At 52.2% G+C, this 20,097-nt stretch overlaps 6 protein-coding genes and 1 non-coding gene across 7 annotated transcripts; 3 read left to right on the forward strand and 4 right to left on the reverse strand.

Annotated features, from left to right (window-relative positions):
- Nucleotides 1-1,790: 1,790 nt before the first annotated feature.
- Nucleotides 1,791-2,881, forward strand: CTHT_0072040 (uncharacterized protein; the record flags this gene model as incomplete). The annotated part of the gene is made up of 2 exons (XM_006697403.1): nucleotides 1,791-2,544; nucleotides 2,598-2,881. The coding sequence occupies 2 exons, from the start codon at nucleotides 1,791-1,793 to the stop codon at nucleotides 2,879-2,881; spliced, it is 1,038 nt and encodes a 345-aa protein (XP_006697466.1).
- Nucleotides 2,882-2,964: 83 nt separating this feature from the next.
- CTHT_0072050 (uncharacterized protein) lies at nucleotides 2,965-4,680 on the reverse strand (the record flags this gene model as incomplete). The annotated part of the gene is made up of 3 exons (XM_006697404.1): nucleotides 2,965-3,571; nucleotides 3,626-4,449; nucleotides 4,516-4,680. 3 exons carry the CDS (start codon nucleotides 4,678-4,680, stop codon nucleotides 2,965-2,967), a joined length of 1,596 nt encoding a protein of 531 aa, XP_006697467.1.
- Nucleotides 4,681-5,520: 840 nt separating this feature from the next.
- On the forward strand, nucleotides 5,521-7,114 carry CTHT_0072060 (uncharacterized protein; the record flags this gene model as incomplete). The annotated part of the gene is made up of 2 exons (XM_006697405.1): nucleotides 5,521-5,902; nucleotides 5,982-7,114. The coding sequence occupies 2 exons, from the start codon at nucleotides 5,521-5,523 to the stop codon at nucleotides 7,112-7,114; spliced, it is 1,515 nt and encodes a 504-aa protein (XP_006697468.1).
- Nucleotides 7,115-9,430: 2,316 nt separating this feature from the next.
- CTHT_0072070 lies at nucleotides 9,431-9,528 on the reverse strand. Its single transcript has 2 exons — nucleotides 9,491-9,528; nucleotides 9,431-9,468 (listed from the first exon to the last, which is right to left on the reverse strand). It is a non-coding gene; the product is annotated as a tRNA-Thr (tRNA).
- Nucleotides 9,529-11,767: 2,239 nt separating this feature from the next.
- Nucleotides 11,768-12,169, reverse strand: CTHT_0072080 (uncharacterized protein; the record flags this gene model as incomplete). Its single annotated transcript, XM_006697406.1, has 1 exon — nucleotides 11,768-12,169. One exon carries the CDS (start codon nucleotides 12,167-12,169, stop codon nucleotides 11,768-11,770), a length of 402 nt encoding a protein of 133 aa, XP_006697469.1.
- Nucleotides 12,170-13,773: 1,604 nt separating this feature from the next.
- On the forward strand, nucleotides 13,774-14,588 carry CTHT_0072090 (uncharacterized protein; the record flags this gene model as incomplete). The annotated part of the gene is made up of 2 exons (XM_006697407.1): nucleotides 13,774-13,951; nucleotides 13,999-14,588. 2 exons carry the CDS (start codon nucleotides 13,774-13,776, stop codon nucleotides 14,586-14,588), a joined length of 768 nt encoding a protein of 255 aa, XP_006697470.1.
- A 1,990-nt stretch (nucleotides 14,589-16,578) lies between these two features.
- Nucleotides 16,579-19,716, reverse strand: CTHT_0072100 (uncharacterized protein; the record flags this gene model as incomplete). The annotated part of the gene is made up of 1 exon (XM_006697408.1): nucleotides 16,579-19,716. The coding sequence occupies one exon, from the start codon at nucleotides 19,714-19,716 to the stop codon at nucleotides 16,579-16,581; it is 3,138 nt and encodes a 1,045-aa protein (XP_006697471.1).
- Nucleotides 19,717-20,097: the final 381 nt, after the last annotated feature.

Raw genomic sequence — 20,097 nt, forward strand, 5'->3', positions numbered from 1 at the left:
TGTGAAACCATTAAGATGTTGCTTGGAGAATTCTGTGTTGATCTTGACTGCTCCTCATCACAAATTGTCGTGGAAGATGTTGAAGAGACCTAAGACCGGCGGCGAGGTTGATATGAAAGCGTCAACTTCACTGTTTGCGTATCCAAGATGAGGTCATCCGGCAAACCTGTCACCCTCGACGACAGTCGCCAGTGCAACCGTAAGACAACGCTGAATGGTTTCGACCGTCGCAATTCTACATATACCCATATAATATCTTATAATACCAACAACGAGCCGATAACCGAGACAACGGGACGCGTAGCATGCTGAAGGAGGGCTCTGGTCGCGGCTCAATCTACACTCCACAAGATGCTGCGAGCACGCATGTAAACTGGCGATTGGTGAAATGAGCATCAATACTTGGGGCCAATCTCAACGTGCTGACGCTTGATGATACCTACTGTGCAGTGTAACCTTCCGTTCTGGTGCGTTGCAGCCGAGGGGAAGGAGTGAAGATCTACTTGGCCTTCCCTATTTGCAGATGCTAGACACGAAGTTGATCGGCGCGCTGGAAAGTAGCACCGAGCTTGATCGGTAGTGCTCCACATAATCACCCACCAAAAACCGTTATCGCGAAACTTGATTTTATATTGAAGGTTTGCATAGAATGGATTTTAATTGATAAGAACAGAGTCCGCTGCATGCTAGTGTTGCATGTCTAGCGCTCTCAAGAGCCCCCAGCTGGATCTGTGCTTATTGAGCACTGACATCGGAGTGTGCTGGGTCAACTCCACTAAGTTAGCAAAGAGAAGTTGAGGAAACTATTGAAAAGTCTCAACTGACGTCAGCTGATGGCACTTGGTTTTTTTTTCCCCGGTTGATTCAATGCTTTAGTGAGATCTCAGGACGACATTCAAGAGTTGGTGGTCAGGAACCTCCCGTCCTGCGCTCAGAAGCTAACGGGACCTAGACGCATTCAGAAATACTTCCTTTCTCGTTCATGTAGGGGACAACCGAGAGGAGGAGGAGGAGGAGGAAGGTATCAAACATCACAAAATATGTACGAGAGTCTATTGAGATAGTTCAAGAGAGTTTTTCCAAGAGAACGTTTTTGCCCTCCCCTGCATTGCTCCCATTTGTCTTCAAGAGCAAAATTGCCCTCTTCATGAATGTTCGATAAAATTCTTGGCTTATTGACTTCTCTTTAATAACTCCCAACGTCACTCATGAAACGCAGAGGCTCCTTTCCAACATATGTTGATTGCGGCGTTGCCTGAGCCCTCGGTATCGGGGCTTTCATATATCATATCTTATGAGTAGAAACCCCACGCTTGTTTCTTTGCAGTTAATGCAGTCCAACTCATAACCCCTCTTTCCCCAACGGCTTTGGAAACCAAAGTTGTTCCCTAACTTCTCCAGCCGATCTTATAGACAAGTTTGCAACAACAACACTCGTCCTTATCTCGTCATTTCACCCAATTTCTAGAACATTTGCTGTTCTGGACACGTGTTTTGATGATCTCATATTAGTACACCCCAAATTAGGCAATGGCACTGTTTGCCCTACCGGCAAAAAGCAATGGCGATGATGCGGGGGAACCTTGGTTGCGCCCAGCTTAATAGCCGAAAGGAAAACCACATGTCACAAATGCCGACGCACGATGATATAACACAGCACTCAACCAGCCAAAGCGATGGGGTTAACAATTTCAGCTCGACTTAAACTAACCGTTTTCCTGGCACATACACCGCAAACTCCAAACTGAACACCCAGAGAACCCCGAGTCGCAGCACCAAGAGCAACCACCATGCGCAGCATCCTCCCTTTCTTCGCCCTTCCCCTTCCCATCCACGCTGGCATAAACTGGGATGTTTACGAGTACGGTGTAGTCCCCACATTCAAATGGTCACGTTCTTTTCCAGACGACGGTACCGACCCAGGAGGGTTCCATGTCAACTGCCGTGTGAAGCGGACCTTCCACGCGAATATGTACAAACTCAAGGATCTGCCCGAGCCGCCACCGATTGGCCTGGCACCCTGGCATGACGCGATCGAGGATTTCCTGGCCAAGAGGGAGTACCCAGGGACGTGGGATGGTGTGGATCATAAGGGGCAGGATAGGGAGATTGTCATGATGGAGTGGTTGGATGTGCCGAGCAGGGTGAGGGAATGGATTGAGGAGCAGCAGAGGACTGCGGATCCGGAGAATTATAAGAGGTGGATGTTTGGAGTGTTTAGGAAGCCTAGGTATGAGGGGGAGAAGGTGTATGGGACGGTTAGACCGAAGGGGGCACAGAGGACGGCGAAGCCGGCTGCTACTTCGACTGCGACGCAGGCTGCTATGACTACTACTGAGACACCTTCGGCAGATGCTGCGTCTACTACGCCAGGGATGGAGGCCCATAGCCCGCAGGAACAGGGGCAAACTGGGACCAGCCATGTGCACTTGATGGAGGATAATATAGTCGATGTGGCTGACAAGGACAAGATCGTGGTGTTTGCAGCTGGTTCCATCTATGAGATTCTACCACTGTGGGTGTCGCAAGGCAGTGGGTGTGAGAGTAAGTTAACAGCTTGCATGAGAGCCGCATCACGGATCACTGACCAGTAGTAGGTGAACTTGAAAACCTTGCCAACTATCGCAGCCAAGCAGTCGATCACTCGATCCTCGCATGGCCGATCGACCACACAAAGCCGCGTCGCGACCTAGGGAAGAGGGACATGCAGTTCACGATCGAGGCCATGTCAGTAACGGAAACTGAGGACGGTAAGCGGGCAAGGAAAATGTGGGAGAAGCTGTACCGGTCAGTCAGGCGTCATGAACGGAAGCAGCTTCGGGAAGAGCGCCTGAAGAAGAGGAAGGAAATTGAGGAAGAACGAGAGAGAGATGAACTGTAGGATCAGTGCCAATATCTGAGGAGAATTATGTGCTATTCATCGATCTATCCAACTTTATCATCTATTCTATGACCAAATATATACTATTTATTTGTCAAGTCGCTGCTTTCCATGGCATCACTGAGAGGTTCGGTCTTTTCGGACCCCTGCGCAGCAGCCCGCTGCATGCGCTCCTCAACAGTGAGGTCGCTCTCGGCCTTGCCGATCTTGATGGTAGCAAAAATGACGAGAACCACAGCAGCTGAGGCCGTGGCAAACCAAAAAGCCACCTTGTGGCCCAGAGTGCCGCCCCGGTTCTCATCCTCGGCGACAACGAGATCGGCAAGACCAAGGAAGAAACTGATACCCAAAAACAAGAGGCTGTTAATCAGAGCACCGGCCAAGCCTTGCCGATGCCGAGCAACATTGGTCGTGATAAAGACATTGCTTACGATAAAAGTGATGTCGACACCAATAGTGGCCCCGAGCATGGCAGGGAAGATGAAGGCCCAGTAATTGCCATCCCTCGGCGCTAGGGCAAACAGGATGCATGTAGCAAGACTCCCAGAGCCAGAGATGATGAGCAAGAGCCTACCGGGGAGGAGATGGAGAGTGAAACCGCCAACTGTGGCGAGCACAACACCACCAGCCGCCATGGGGGCGAACCAGACGGCCGTTTTCAGGGCAGACGCTCCCATGTAGTCAGAAATGCTAGGAAAAGATTAGCCATCTTGCACCCTCAACTAAGGAATTTGGAGAACATACTGAAAACTAGCATAGAACAAAAAGATACCAAAGACGCCATAAGCAAAGAACAAAGCAACGGTCATCCGGCCCATATACTTGGGCGAAAACAAATCGAAGGGTAACAGTGGTTGCTCAGAAACCCAACCTTCGACATAAATAAAAGCAAATAGCAAAAGAACACCAATAACAAAAGTGACAATGATGTACGGCGTCTTCCAGCCGTTGGGGGCATGGGCTCCATAAGTTATGGCGAATGTAGCTAGGATAAGGGCTGGGATGATGGTAATGACACCCCACCAATCCATGCGGACATGAGAGTTCTCTAGCATGGTTTGCTTGCGATCTCTGGGGATGGTGAGATACGAGGCGCCGCAGACAAGGAAGGTAACGATGCAGCCCAGCCAGAAGTACCATCTCCACGACAAAAACTGGGTTACAGCGCCTCCCACAATGATACCAATGAAGAAGCCGATCGGAGCAAAGGCGCTATACAGACCAAAGACAAGGTTTTTCCGGGGTCCCGGGCGGTAAGTCTTGCCCATCAGCATGATGCTGGTCGGGAGAAAGGCTGCAGGGCCCAAACCGCCGAGAGCACGGGCAACAATCAGCATCTTGTAGTTGGTACTGAAGCCAGAGATCAGGCTCCAGACGGAGAACCACACCAAGCCGATGTTAAAGACATGGTAGGCGCCGTAGATGTCAGCCAGGCGGCCGAATGGGAGTAGAAAGGCGCCAGTGACGAGTGAGAAGACACTGGAAGGCCATGTCTGAGCGCTCTTGGGGATATCCAGGGCTTCTGACACACTGGGCAGGATGATGTTAAAGCCAGAGATGAAGAATTCCTGGACGTGTTAGCTTAAGAGCTCAAAGAGGGAAATGAATGACCTGAGGACTTAAAGAGAACATACCGACATCAACATCGACACCAGCAGGGCGCCGCAGAACAACACCTCGTAAAAGGTGTTTGGGAAGACATCTGGCCTCTTACGGCCCAAAACCTCCAGGTCGATGGTCTCGGGGCTGGTGTTCGAGTCATCGGGCCCCGGGCGGTTTTCCTCATCGGTGCGGTCCATGTCGATGACGGAGAAATGCCGATGATGCAGCTTCCGGTCTTATGATAGATGCCAGGCCCGGCAGGGAAACGGAAGAGTGTCTCATATTTCTAGAACTGTCACGGCATTGCAAAGATCGATGTTCTGGAGTCGGTGATGTCGAACATAAAATTTGGTAGTCAGGATTTTGCCCAAGCACATGGATAAGATGACGAAAACACGCAAGAGCTGAGGATTTAGTGCCAGTTTCGGCCTAGGGCAGACCCACTTCCCCAGCGCCACGAGTTTGAGATCAAGATGGGATCCGTCGGCCAGGCACGGATCTCTGCGCGGCAGACACGTCACGTCAAGGGCGCGAGGAAGGATTCAGGATGACATATCTTCATTAATATGCCTGTCATTATCATAATCGCGTTTTAGATGTGGACGATAATTTATGCCGACTGAGACAGCTCAGTCGCTGCGATGAAAATCTTCAGCGCAGCTTGAAGTCTCTCAAGGTACCCAACACATGACTTTAACGTTTTCCCGTATTCTGCTTAGCGCATCCGTCAGGTGGGACCAGCAAAGCTTCGAGGGGCCCAGAAGTAAGGACCCAGCAAAAGTGGGGCAAAAAGCGGACTTCAATCGGCAGCACCTGAAATATCGGAACCCAACAACGCTGCGTGTTTCTGCTCCGCAACGCATCAACGGGTGTTGATGTTCTCGTCCTTCCCGATTCAGTACCAAGCACAGTGCTAGAGCAGCAGCCAGTGTCGCCACGCATCAACAAGCAACCCCCTACATCCAATCCGGAAGCCCATGCCCGGCCTGGCATGAAGACGCGATCCAGCAACGCGTGAGAAAAGCGCGACGACGTCTATGCCCGGGCCTAGCCGTGTCTCTGCAGGAGCTCTGTCTGCACCCGCCTCCACGTCCACTGCCCTGCGGCCTGCATCGTCCCAGTCTTGCAGCCCTCCGTGCTACAACTGTCGCCGCCGACGCCTGCGATGTGATCGTTCCCGTCCGACCTGTCGAAAATGCTGGGTTTCGGGTGAGGAGTGTCTGGGCTACGGCACCGTCCTGCGGTGGGCCAATGGTCCCGCCATCCGCGGCAAGCTCGCCGGGGGTCGTTTCGGCTCGCCGCCGCCGATAACATCGCCAAGAGAGCCGGATGAAAACGAGGCCCTGGTTCTCCATCAGACATTGCTTGACCCGCTTCTTGCTACTCTTGACAAAAAGTCACGGCATTACATCCACCACTGTACGTTCTAACAGTCGTCTCAGCCCCCAATCGCGCTTTCTTAAGTCCAGTTTGCTCACAGTATTCGTTTCTGCTCTAGTCGCGACGGCTGTGTGCCAAGACCTAGTATCTGTTGACCAGCATGATCGGAACCCCTTCCGGACCTTGGTGCCTCTGTCAGGGAAGTTCGACTTCTTGGAGGCCATCATCGTGGCCACGGGGGCCATGCATATGGCCTCGCTGCATGGGAGCCGTCAAACCTACCAGCCGTCCCGCACAGAACTGATTGATGCGCTTGTGGCCAAGGACAAAGCTATCAGACTACTGCGGACAACAATTAGCGACCTGATGAGCCGTCCCGAGAATCAGGCCATGGTTTTGGCCGCAACCGTCTTCCTCATTAACGTAGACCTGATTGACTCCGGTAAGGGGGGCTGGCAGGCTCATATTGAAGCAGCTACTGCTCTCATGTCTTCTGTGCATCAGCTGGCCCAGATGATGGATCCCTCGCTTGTGACCCTCGTTGACGCCATCGCAGCCGACTGTTTGACCTACCGCGTGCTAAGTGCTGCCATCAGCGGCGTAGCCTTGCCGCCACGGGCTGAAAAAGAGTTGGTTGACTTGTTCTCAATCCTTAAGAGGGCTGAGCCATACAGTTACCACTGCTGCCCTCCGGACATTCTCCGCATTATCCTATCAGCGAGCTGTCTCGGTGACGAGGGTCGCATCGAAGCAGCCTTGATGCTCTTCCAACAAGCTCGCACATTTGACGTCGTCAACTGGGTCTACAGCATCCGTGGCCTATCACCGAACGACGACCTACCCGTTCGCGTAAGCATTGCTCTGGCTCACCGCGCCACAGCCTGCTTGTACGTGCTGCTTGCCGTGCCAGAAGCCGCAACAGGTTCTTTATCACCGGACATGCTTGTCGAGGAGGTGCTCAACCACCTAGCCGGTGTGCCCATCGATCACGTCCTCCTCAAGGGAACCGTGTGGCCGACATTTATGGCAGGCGCTCAGACCGACAATCCGAAGCAGCGACAGTGGTGTATTGAGCGGTTGGAGGCTGTGTGGGCGAGGAATCCATGGATCTGTCCATGGGGCTACATTCGCACGGCCATTGAGATGCTGAACCGCCTGTGGCAGGCGAGAGACAGCAATCCAGCAGGCCCGGAGAAGACGAATTGGCTGCAGGAGGTCAGGAGCATGCGCGACAAGTGCCTAATCGTGTGAACGTTAGACTGTCGTATCTAATCCTTATCATTACAAGACTCGCGTTTGCCAAGCATTTGTGCACATTTTAGTCCAGCACGCAATCGTTTGCAGCATCCCGCTTCGTCCCTAACCTACGGAGATCACCATGAAAAGCATTGTGACAGTTGGCGTTGGTGCTCGCAGGTCGTACGAGCGTCAGTGTATGCTGCCTGTCAAGTTTTGATGCATATCCGTTGAAACTGTACGTCTCAGCCTTCATGGAGACCGACTTAGCGCGCCAACAACAGGAACAATGTGAAGTCTCTGCTACCCCGCATGAGGAAGATTGGGTGAGCCCCGATATGGCGAACCGTCGGAGTCAAAGACAATACAAGGTTGGTCCCCACGAGATCGACTGGAGAGCCTCATTTTGTCATCACGCAGCCCGCTATCCACATCGCGTTGGGCTCCAATGAGTTGTCACTCCTGAAACAGCTTACGCGATCTTCAATTCAACATTTCAAGGAAGTTCAGCAGGGCCCTTGAGAACCTATCCTAAACTCGTGGCGCTATCTTTGGGAGTTCAGACAATATCAGCTAGCTGCATCTTTTCTGAGTCACGGCTGGACTCTGCGTACCTACTGGATGATACCGTTGGGTTGCAGTTTAGAAGATCAACGATTCGCTGATGGCCGGGAACTATGGGGCCCCGGATTGGGAGAGGAGTCGAGGACTGATTCCCGTCCATCATTCGGCCATACAGCAGCTAAGCATTCATCCTTCAAATCCCTATCACACTGACCAAGCTTTCCATGCAGCTAGGGGGCTGACCCAGCCAGTGACAGTTCGCCTGGGTGATGTCACTGCAGCTCTCCCTCCACATTCTCCGTGATGCACCAGCACCTGGCAGCCATCCGCAGAGCAGAACGTGAGAGGACGCAACCACGACAGCTTTAAGCAGAAAAGATCTTAACCGCTCCCAATTTAAAAAGCCTGCAAAACCCTCGTTCCGGGTTGATGAGCTAGGTTCATGCTCCCCAAAAGATTTCCTATCGGCACGCCAACAATTCCACAATCTTTGCCAGTCTACTTCCCTACTTAACCGACCTTACATTCATAGGTGTCCCGATGACCGCGACAAGCCCCTCCCCCGCTCAGACACGATGTCCAATCGCCGTCTCATAACTCTGCCACAAGACGCCCGCTGAGTCTTGAGCTGTCAACGTTGAGCGGTTTGAATCTAGACATCTGCTGTGTATCGGTGCTGTTGTGTCGCTCCAACCTTTCGATCAAATGTACATACCAATACCGCATATTCTACGCGAGGTTCTTTTGCCGGCAGCGCCTTCGCAGCGCGAGCCTACTACTGTTGCGACGGTGACTGCAACTACTATTCCCACGACTCTCAGCACTTCAATACACTCACAAAAGCCATACAACAATCCTGATGACAAAACTCAATCTCCTTATCATGGCAACTTAATAGTACCAGCCTTCCACACAGTCGCACCACATCCTTTTCTCACAACCCCAAGCCACACCCCCCACTGGCACGTCCTCCTCTCCCAGCCCGACCCCATCCCCCTCCTCCGAAGAGCACAATCCCCTCGCGCCCAAACGCTACAATCATCGCCGTGACAGTCGTCTGCGTGACCCTCTTCCTCGCCGCCTTCTTCTGGTTTATCTGGAAGTATCATGAGTCGATACGGATCCACTACCGCGGGCCGAGGGGCGGGGGGTGGTCAGGAATGAGTATTCGGAGCGTGAGTTTTAGTAGGAAGAGTTCGAAGGCGTCGAGCAGTGAGGCGGGGGGCTAGAGGGTTAGGAACTTCAAAGGGGGGTACGGTAAGCTGGAAGAGGTACGATGATGTTGGATATGGCAAGGATGGGAGTGGTGAAGGTTCAAGCTTGTTAGTGAGGTTATGCCCTGACTGTGGATTTGATATGACATAGGAAAAGAGTTGGTAATAGGTTTTGAACTTTGACTCAACGTACGAGTAAGATGTGGACTGCTTGAAACTTAATGGTTTTGACACTGGATATAGTTCACATATGGGACATCTGTGTAACATCTGAGGACGTAATGAGTTCTATTCAACAGCTGTGTGTTTATTTAAGTAGTTTGTCACTATGGACAAATTAGTTACATGAGAGCTCTCTCAGCTTGGCTTACAATAGAAGATTGATCACTATGATTTTTACTCTCTTAATATAGGTACAAGAAGGGGGGAAATATGAGCATTTTCTCCATTGTAGCACTGTCTATCTCGAACTGCCGCTAAATTGTTGCTGACGAGGAAAAATAGAAAAGGAGTTCTCAAAAAGATCGCAACCACTCCTATCGGATCCTTCCAATGCCCACAGCCAGAATCGAACTGACGACCTTGACATTGTTCTGAACCCATAAGGGATATTCATACTAGTGTCACGCTCTACCACTGAGCCATGCGGGCTTCTTATTTGACTGTTGGGGGGTGGAGCTGGTTTGGCTAATGATGAGCAGCGGTGAGGGTTCCGCTGTGGGTGAGGGAAGGGAAATTTGAGGTTTTGGTGGGGTGCGGGGTGGGGAGTTTCGGAGAGACAGGGCCGAGGCTGAGTCAGGAACGATCAGGGGCGAGAGTTCGTTTGCGACTTGGCAGGTTTCGGGCGATTTTCCGCCGTTGTTGTTCATTCCTAGGAAATCAGTTTTAAGAAAACTGATTTGCAGAGTTTCAATACCTTTGAAGGGCAGACGTCAGTCTGGAGGAAGCAGCGGGAAAGTGTAGGATCCAGGGGATGGGGTCATGACTCGGCATCCGCCCCTCCAGCAAGTGAACGAGAGAGAACACTCCATAGTACAACGGTAGACACAGTTCTTCAACTTCAATGAGACAAACGACTGTACGATTGCTCTGGAACAAAATATTTGAAAGATATTCCCACCGAAAAGGCAGAAACTTTCTAGCGGACAGATTTCCCAGGCTTGATTGTCTTGGACACAACTCTGGAGACTGACATCCTGAGGACATTCTCTTACATGATCTGCTCTCTTCCAAACCCGATGTCGAACACACTCATTATGTGTCCTTCGTGTCCTCACATGCCGTTCTCCATCACGATTATGATGCCTGCTCTCCCGTTCCATCGACGAAGTCATATGCTACCTTCTTGACCTTAAGCCCTGTCTCGGTGGAGACACTCTCTCCTTTACCAATTATTCCTGATGGGCAAGGTCCCAAAAGTTCCAAAACATTCTCTCGAACGGCAACGGTCTCCATTCAAGGAGTACGATTTTCGACTTCAGCACAGCTTAACGTTGATACAGCTCACAACGCCAGAATCTGCAGCTTTCTGGAAAGGCTCCTTAGCTCATGATTAGGCTCAGGGCTTGTGGTATCAGCTACAACAGCACTAGTACCAGCAGCAGGAGGTTGTGGCGCAGCCCTAGCAGTACCATGGCCTAGTCATGAAGTTGCTCGTGTCTGCGTCGGTGCCGGCACATGGTCTCCGGGGTGTCCGTCCTGACGGTCTGCGCACATCATAGCTAGCGATGATGGTTTCAGCGGAGTTCTGCTATGGATAATACGGATCTGTGTTTCTCTGCCTTTTTAGCTCACAGCAGGCTGCTCTGGATCACCGGTGTGCTCCAAGCCTGGGAACATGATGACAACTCCAAGGACACTTGCATCAGCTATCACACTTCAATGTTTAGTATGACACTTTGACCGTGCTGGGTAGGTGTGATGCGCAGCTAGTCAACTGTATCTTTCGTGTAGATATGTGACAAAGCCGAGACAATGAGAATATCGTTCATCCATTCTTTCAATGTCAAGCAGGTGTCCGGTCGATATCTGCTCGATAGGAATTGTCCATATGGATGCCAGCAAACCGCTATTGCCGTTGTCCTGTGTCGCGTGGCCGGCCGCCTCCTTCATCAGTCCTACGATAGCAGCCCGATTTAGCATAGAACAGAGCAGAGGGTGTCGGATGACTTAACTTGCGGCAAAGAGAGCTCAACTCTTCCCCTGATCTTTGCCTTCAGCTGGACATCTACGTCCAAGTTCATGTCCAGCCGAACAGCAGGCCCCCTTCGTCTTTGATCCCGGCTCGGCTCTAACACCCGTGTCGAGCTGGAGATGGAGTTTGTGCGCCGGGTTACCTCACGTGTCTCAGAAGGCTGAAGGTTAACCTGGTTTCTTCCAGGGCCTGGAGTTGCGACAATGGCCTGCCGGGCCGTGCTCTGTTTCTTTGGCTCTGACTCCGATCGGGAAACTTCTATTGATTCAATCGACTTTGATCCTGAGGTGGGCATTGTACTTCTTCAAACGGTAAACCTTGATTGGTCCCGGAAGCAGGTAGGTTTCCTATGGATCGTAATCTTTGCGGCCGTGTCCGAGATAGTCGTGGGCGTGGGAATGCGACGAGTTGCTGATGGGAGATGACATCATGGCGCGTTGACCCCCTGACGTATGGACCCGAGGAACCTGAGGTCTGGTCTGGCCCAGAGGAAGTAGGTCGACAACAAGATCCAGCAGGCCGGCTCAATCCTACAAGGACAAAGGCATAGACCGTGCGACCGGAAACGCCCAACTGACCGTCGACACAACTTTCATTTTATGACACCACACTCCATGTTCATTGGGTATTTGCAGAAAACTAAACTTTCCATCCAACACAAAAATATCATCACGTTCTCTCCCTTTTTGTCTATCTTCATGACGAACCAGCAGCAGCAGCAGCAGCAGCAGCCTCCGCCTTCTCCTTCGCCAACCGAGCCATCTTATCCACAGCAGCCTTCAGCGTGCCCAGATCCGCGCCCCTGACCATCGGCGAGCCATTAACAGCGACTTGGGTACCATCCTTGAAGAACAGGAAGGTCGGCATGGCGGTGATGCCGTACTGCGTGGCGACGGAGCGCACGTTGTCGACGTCGATCTTGGCGAAGGCTAGGTAACCCGGGATAGAGAGCGACGACGCAAACTTCTCGTAGTGCGGCGCGATCATCTTGCACGGCCCGCACCACTCCGCGAAGAAGTCGGCGATGACATAGCGCGTCGAGGCGAGGAGATTGTCCCACTCAGCCTGGGAGGAGATGTGGTGGACGCCTTGGGCCATTGTTAGGCAGGAGTATTGAAACACTGACTAAAAATGAGTGATCAACGATGACGGGTAGAGTAGATTATGTAGGTCGCAGGTAGTCAGTGAGGCGGGCAGCGGGGTGGTTGCTTGTTGATAGCATCAAGACTTTCAGCCCCGCTCTTGCTCACCAACCAGCAGCCGCTGTTCCAATGAGCAGGCCAAGCTAGAGCTGTCCGAGCACACCATTTCTCCAGGCAACTGCGAATGCGGGGCTCAGCCGCCAAGAAGCAGCGCGGGGCAGACTCTATCGTATACAACCCTAACCCTTTTCTGGTTGCATAGACCCCTAAAATCTTAACATAGAAACTTGGACGACGACTGAAAGCTGAAGTTCAACCTTGCCACTACGAGTGTTTGCTCTTCTACCACTTCGTAGTCAATTTATGTGTTTTCTAGCAAAAACACATGGCTCAATATAGGCACTACCAATCATTCCTCGAGATCTTGGGCAATTGATCTGAGGTACGCAATGCTGAAGCGTCGAATCGACAAGGACCGACTGGCTCAGGGGTTGGAAACATCGCTCACATTGTCAAATAAGGAACAACAAAAGAAATAGCTGAATTTCTCATTCACTTGAGGGCAAAGGAATGCAGTCAGTTAGAAGTTGTATCTGTCGTCTCCTTATGGAGTAGCTAAATGGAAACTCCACAACGTGATCGAGCACCACGCGCACATTTTGATCATTGACTCAAAAGCATCACAACGATCGAGTCCGTATATCGTACAGTTCAGTTTCTTTTTTTTTCTGATCCAACTGCAATGCAAAGTACTTACCTCAAAACATCCGCGGCTGGCTACTGCAAGCCACTCGGCCTTCCAGATCTTTTCACACTGCACAAATTCCCGTATTCGCCCCCTTGATGTTCAGTCAGGTTTACTATGGGAACCATAATCATAGCTGAAAAGCTCACCGTTCCATACGGAACTCCTTCCGGATCTCCCCGAGACTCTCACTGCGAATCCCTATGCGATTTTTTTTGCGGATGAGTTGTCAGACGTGCTACAGAAAAGCAACTTGTTTCGCATGCCCTGTTTGTTCTGTGCCTGACCGGGCGCTGGATGCTGGGTTACCCAATCACTCTGTTTGCCGCAAACTGTTCTGGCCCTGTCAGTGCCGTTCTGGGGCATTCCGTACTGCTGTACAATGCAGAAATTCTTGATCGAATGACGAATGTGTTCTAGATCGAAGGGTTTTCACGCTTTGTGCCCTCCATGTTGGATATCAGTTCGTCTGAACATAGCCTTTTTGACTACCCACGCGGCGCCTTTCGGGGCTCTAAGTGGCGATATCGCGATAGGAGTTTCACCTCAAGTCCGATACCTGCACTGTGCCTGCGCAAAGATACGAGATATCAGCATTGGAGCCAGGGAGAGGGCCCGGAAGAGGGCCTGAGAAAGGTCTATATATAGGGGTGATTTAAACCCTCTAAGGCCTTGCTCATCGTTTGCCCTTCACAAAAAGTTTAATGAATTCTCTCAATATCCTTCTGGCTCAGTTCCTTGACTCAGCTCAGTCATCAACAGCCCAGAAACCATTGAGCATCACTTAGTTCAGTAACACTCCCACGTTCTTCAACATGACCTCCCCTCAGGATCCCCATACCAAAATCTACTCCCACAACAACGGCAGCGTCTCCGAGCTGCTCGATCGCCTGGCTATCTCAGAGCTCTGCAAGGGCTGGCCCGTCTACCGTGATGCTTCTGAGTGGAAGAACTACCGCTCCCTCTTCACCGAGGACGCCATTGTCTGGACCAGTATGTACCTTCTCCTCTAATAGGGGACAAGACTAACACCTCCTTAGCCTGGAGCGGCCCCCAGCACGTAGACGACTTTATCACGATTTCCAAAACTGGTAAATCCAATGGCGTCTTCATCATGCACCGCGAATGCGGCACGCTCGTCGAACTCAACTCCGCGGCCGGTCGCGCCATCGGCAAAATGAAGGCCACAATCACCCATCGCTTCAAGTTTACCCCCTCGGGTAGAGTCACATCCGCCGTGACCCCTCCTGATTCCGACTCCGAAGACATCCCTGACGGAAACACTTCCGAAGCCCCCATCGAATTCGACGTCGACTGCGACTGCCGCTTCATCTTCTTCTGCATCAAATCCCCCACCACGGGTATCTGGCAAACCCGCTACGTGAAACTCTTCTACGAAAAGGACAAAGTCGTCCCCGTGGACGGACGTCGCGCGCCTGTGTTCACCCCATCCGAGCTGGCGCGCTATCCACAGGGGTATCGCTACCTGGCCGCGGCGCAGGCTAGGCTGGGGTATGAGATTGATGTGCACCTGCCTACGGCAGGGGGCAAGCTGTGGGAGAGAATGTATACAGAGATGGAGAAATGGTTGGATGGGGAGGAGGTGGATCTTTTTTGGGAAGGGAAGTAAACTTGGTAATGCACATGCACATAGCGGACAGGAGGGAAGCAGAGGTGATCAAGCGAGGCTTTGAGATGATGCAATTGTATGGGGATAGACTGGCATTTGAGGCTTGATTAGGAGTAGAGATAGAGAGAACTCACGTGAATTTCGCCCTACCAGGCACTGAATGACAACCCGCGAGCTTCAGTGCCTCTACGATCGGAAGAGTGGTCCTATTGTGCCACGTGTTACTGTATTCAACGATTAATTGACCATCCAGTATGCCATTATAACCACACCGAGATGGTAGTACTCCACGCGGAATATTATCTTGAAGAATCTTTGATCTGCTGACAATGTTTATGTGATAGGTAGGAGAGTGCTAACTTCACAGCAAACAAGTTTGTTGACGGCAACTCAGGGGCACACAACATCTCCATATAGAAAAGATAGATCCGACAGAACCCTACAACTCAGATATACCTTTACACTTTACCTGCATGGTTAAGAAAGCTTCCTTTAACCATGACCACACCTCCCCAGGGAATCACAGATCTAGTCCACCATCAACCCACATGTTTATCTCTGGGTCATGTCAGAGGTACAGGGTTCATCACCATCCAAAAAAGACCCAGCAATGAGGTGACTCGACATCCCTCATCGCATTACACAAGCACCCATAAAGAGATTCGACGACGCGTCAATTAAACACCGCTTGCACTCCCACAGTCCTTTCATATTTCCAGCAAGCCAACCACGTAGCCCATCCCGTCAAAAGACTGAAATAGACAACATCTGTGTATCAGCCCCTCCAAGCCATCCCCCCATCTGATGAGCTCATCAAGGTCCAATTCATCCATCCTTTTCTCTTCTCACTCAAGCCTCATCATGTCATGAGAGTAAAGAAATTGGTCCATTCATTGCGCCATAAGTCATCATGAACATGAGGCTATGCGCCAAAACACGAAGTCTAACCCAAGTTCAAACCAGAAACAGAGAAAAGGAAAGTTACATGATGTGGTTGGTGTCTGTACATCCCAGGGTATTGTGCCAACTCCACCCATCACATCAAGAACAAGACAGATACCTATCCAAGATAAACGAAACAAAAGGGAAAAAAAATGCGTAGAGCAGCCTCCGGACAAGCAGCCCGGGAAGTTGAACTATTAATGACAAGTAGTGCGGGTCAGGGTTATTAAGGTAGTAAGGAGGGTTGTACCTCGGGATGCACACCAAATGTAAACCAACAACAATAAGCTGCTTCAACCAAAACCAAAATCAAAACCAGATCTAAGACAACGAAATGCGACAATAAAAATCAGATAGCCAAAACCGAAAGTAGCAAAGAAACGAGATAAGCCACACAAAAATACAGCGAGAACAAGACAAATCAGCAGATAGCCATCCCAAGGTATGGTAGTTAGTCAACACGGTGTCCTCCTCTATGTCGTTATTATCGACCCCGAGAGCATTTGAACCCGAGTATGTTGTCTTCGGTGTTGCGATGGTCGTAGTGGGTATCCTCGCATATGTCTGCTCCGGGCAGACATTTAATTCAAGAGAGCATCAGGGCAATGATGTCGTATCCAGGAAGTAGACGGAATGAGGAGCAGCAACGAAGCATATCAATATCTATCCTTGTGCCGACAACACGATCCCTTCGAAGTGCGAGAGTCGAACGATGAGCGAGGGGTCGAATGGGCGCTGCTGCACACACTGCTGCTGGCAGAAGAGCAGCAGCAGCTACTGCCGCTGCAGCATCGACTTTTCTCGGAAGATGAATGTTCGGACCGTCCCTTCCACAGTTCCTTGCGAGTAAGAAGTTTCCTGTAACGAGGCAACACCGCACGGGTTAGCAAGTACAGTTTCCAAACAGGCTCGGGATGCGACAACTGACGGGATGACGGAGAAGGGGGGGGGGAGAATAAGGGGGCTGGCGTTAACGGGTTTTGGTCGGGTGATTGGTAGGCTGGGTTGCGTGAAGTGGCTGGTTGGTAGTTGTGCTGTGTGTTTAGAGTTAAATGCCGGCGGCAATTTGGAGCATCACTGACAGGGCCCCTCCTCTGTCCTCCCGGTTGCGCACCACGACGAGCTGCTTGTCCTTCTTGCTGCTTTCCCGGTCCTTCTTCTGCGGCGACGAGTGACGAGAACGGCTCGACCTGCGGGATCCGGATGAAAGTTTATCTACACGCTGCTGAAGCTCGATGATCTGGTTTGTAGCCATGTTGTAAGACTGCGTCATGTTGTCGAGCAATTTCTGCGTCGTTTCGAGCTGCTGCCTGGCCGCACCAAGCTGCGTCGACAATCCGGAGTTGGCCTCTGTCAGCACATTGATCTGCTCAACGTGCCGGCATATCTCCTGAGTCTTCGCGTCAAGCTGGGCCATGAGCGCCGCCACAGCCGAGTTAGGGTCTTTGGCGACCTCCGCTTGGAGCTCAGCGACCTTGACCTGAAGCTTCGATACCTGCCCCTCGAGTTCGGACTTAGCCGACTCAAGAGCAGGGAGCTTCGCGGCCTCGGCGCGAACTTGAGCCAGCTTGGTCTCAAGCTCAGCCTTCTGACCCTCAACCTCAGCGAGCTTGCTCTGGGCCTCAGCGACTTTGCTCTCGGCAGCCTGCTTCTCGCTCGACAGAACAGGAATCTTGCCAGCCTCGTTCTGGAGCTGGCTGACTTTGCCCTCCAACTCTGCAATCCTGCCTTGCAGCTCGGCTACCTTCCCCTCAAGCTCGGTCTTGGCCGCCTGTAAAGGAGTGACCTTCTCGACCTGAGCTTGCAGGGCAACCTTTTCCTCCACGAGCTTCTTGACCTGGTCTCGGGAAGCCTCCAGAGCACCCTGAATGCCGGCAACGTCCTGGTCAATCTGGTACTTCTGCTGGGCGAGAGAGATATTGGCCTCCTTCGCGCCAGCAAGCTCAGTCTCGAGATTGTGAATCCGCCCTTGCATCTGAGCCTTCTCGTCGATCAGCGCGTTGAGGTTGGCCTCGAGGGTAACCTTATCCTTCACCAAGTTGTCAACCTGCCCCTGTAGGCTAGTCACTTCAGCCTTGGAGGACGAAAGCTCTTCTTCCAGGCTGGCGATGTTGGCCTTAAGGGCCGACTCGCCTGCTGTCAGCTCCAACAACTGCGCCGTGAGCTTAGCGACTTCCTCGGTTGCCGTCGCAAGCTTCGCCTGAGCTTCAGACTTCTCCTCCTCAACCGCGGCCTTGGTGCTCATCAACGCCTCTTTCACCTGCTCCAGTTCGTTGATCCGTTCCTCGAGCGCCAGGTGTTCCGCAACGACGTCCTTCCGGATCGCTTCCTTCTCGGCCTCATAAGCTTCCCGAATTCTGCGTTGCTCCTCCTCGGCCTGTTCCTTAATCTTCCTCTTGTCCTCCTCAGCGTCAGTCATGATCTTGCGCTTCACCGCCTCTGCCGCTTGCAGGATCTCCTGCTTCTCTTCCTCAGCCGCCTGCCTGATCCTAACCTGCTCGTCCTGGGCAAGCTTCAATGAATCAGACAGCGTAGCCACACGAGCACTGAGGACCGCGATCTCCGCCTTCAACCGTTCACGCTCTGCAGCCATTTCAGCAATTTCCTTGTCCTTGGTGTCACGCTGTTCCTTTAGGGTGTTCCGGCTGGCCTCCAGGGCAGAGATGCGCTGCTCCAGTAGACCCTCGTGCTCTTTGCATCCATCGAGGTGCTTCTTGAAGTCCTTCTGGAGCCGGGCAACCTCCTCTTCCACCTTAGCCTTGGCCGCCTTGATCGTGTCCCTTTCCTTCTCGACATCGAAGATCATGTTCTTCTGTAGCTCAATGGTCCTCTTGTGCTCCTCGATGATCTTCTTGTGTTCATCGATGACCTTTTTGGTTTCGTCCAGCTTATGTTGAAGACCCATAGAGACGTCGCGCTCGGCAGCCTTCTCCTGCTCAAGCTCGGCGATCTGGGCCTTCGCAAAGTCGTAGTTGCTACGAAGCTCGTCAAGCATGTTCTGCTGCCGCTGGGATAATCTGACGAGATCGTACCGGCTATTGCGTTCGGCGTCGCGTTCCCTCTCGGCACACTCCCTCTCACGCTCGGCAGCCATCAGGTTAGCATTGGCCTCGTCACGTTCCCTTCTCGCGATGGCTTCCTTTTCACGCAGATCCTCAATCTGGCCTTCCATCTGATCAATCTTGTGCTGAAGGCTTCGCTCCAGCTCCTGTTGGGTCTTGACGAGCTCGTGGAGATAGCGAATCTCAGGTGTATCCAAGCTCGGAGGAGGAAGCTTCATGTTGATCTGAACTGCTCTCGGGCTGCTCTTCGTGACTGCTCGGTCGGAGTCGGAGCTGGCCTTGGACGGCCGAAGGTTTTGGCACGGCTTGGACGAACGGCTAGTGGTCGAGGTAGCCACACTGGAGCCTGAACGGCCGGGAGAAACAGAGCTGACAACACTTGAGCTCGAGCCAATGACGCTAGGGGTGAAACGCACTGACGGAGTGCTCTTGGTCGTATGAACCGTCTCTGTTGGGGTCACATCACTGGCACAGGACGTTCCGTCCGACTCCGATTCCGTCGAAGTTGTGGTCGTTTGTGTCACCGTCGAGGACGAGACGACTGAGGTAGTCTGGGTGGTCGACGACACATCCGAGGTGTCGGAGACAGAATCGGTTTCGGCGTCGAAGTCATTGTAGCGGTCGCGTCGATCATAAGGATCGTGACGAACCAGCCTGGTATCGGACAGGTACGGAGCGGGGATGAGGGTACGAGCAGGAGGAGGGGCACGATAGCTAGCATGAGTGCCAGAAGCTCCCCTGGTCGGCCTGAGATTGATGACTGTCTGGCGTTCAGCAGGAATAGGATACTGAGGCCTCAAAACCTTCCTTGGCAACGAGCTTGTTGAGGATGGGGGAGGAGGAGGAATGCGAGAAGGGGGAGGGGTCAGTTCAGAGTCGCTGCTCCCACCTCCGGATGGTGGAAGGTTAGACGATGTGACAGAACTATCCGAGTTCCGGCGTGGCCTCATTGACGGCCGAAGGGTTGTCCTCCTTAAGATAGACCTCACAGGCTGCTGCTGCTGTCCGTCATGCTCACGGTTACTTGTCGCCCACTCAGCAGAGCGAGCAGCGGGGCGGCCATCGCCCGCGGGGGTGATGATTCCGCCTACTCTTGGGCGGATGTACTGTCGTTCTCTCTCCATGGGTCGTGTTTCTGAATCTTTTATGAGATGTTGATGATGCTGATCAGGAGTTGCAGTCTGCTGCCGCTGCCGCTCGGAGGAATGTCCAGAACGGTGTCCTCTCTCTGTATGTGCCCTAGGCCGTGTCGAATATTTACTCTCTCACTTTTCAAGTTTGCCGGCGTCTCTTTGTCGCAGTTAGGAACTCAGGTCTTCATTGGGTCGTAGTCACAGTCTCGGCATGGAGATGTGTTGTCACAAGTGGGCATCGCGAGCGGAAATCTCGATCTTTTGGGAGGAAAGGGGAGGGGGGTACTGTTTTGTGGGCACGAGAGAGGCGGACGACCTGGATTGATGCACGTCAGGGGAAGAAGATAGGTGAGAAGACAAAGCGGGCCTAGG

Source organism: Thermochaetoides thermophila (genome assembly GCF_000221225.1).
Source record: "Thermochaetoides thermophila DSM 1495 unplaced genomic scaffold scf7180000011822, whole genome shotgun sequence".
Lineage (NCBI taxonomy): Eukaryota > Fungi > Ascomycota > Sordariomycetes > Sordariales > Chaetomiaceae > Thermochaetoides > Thermochaetoides thermophila.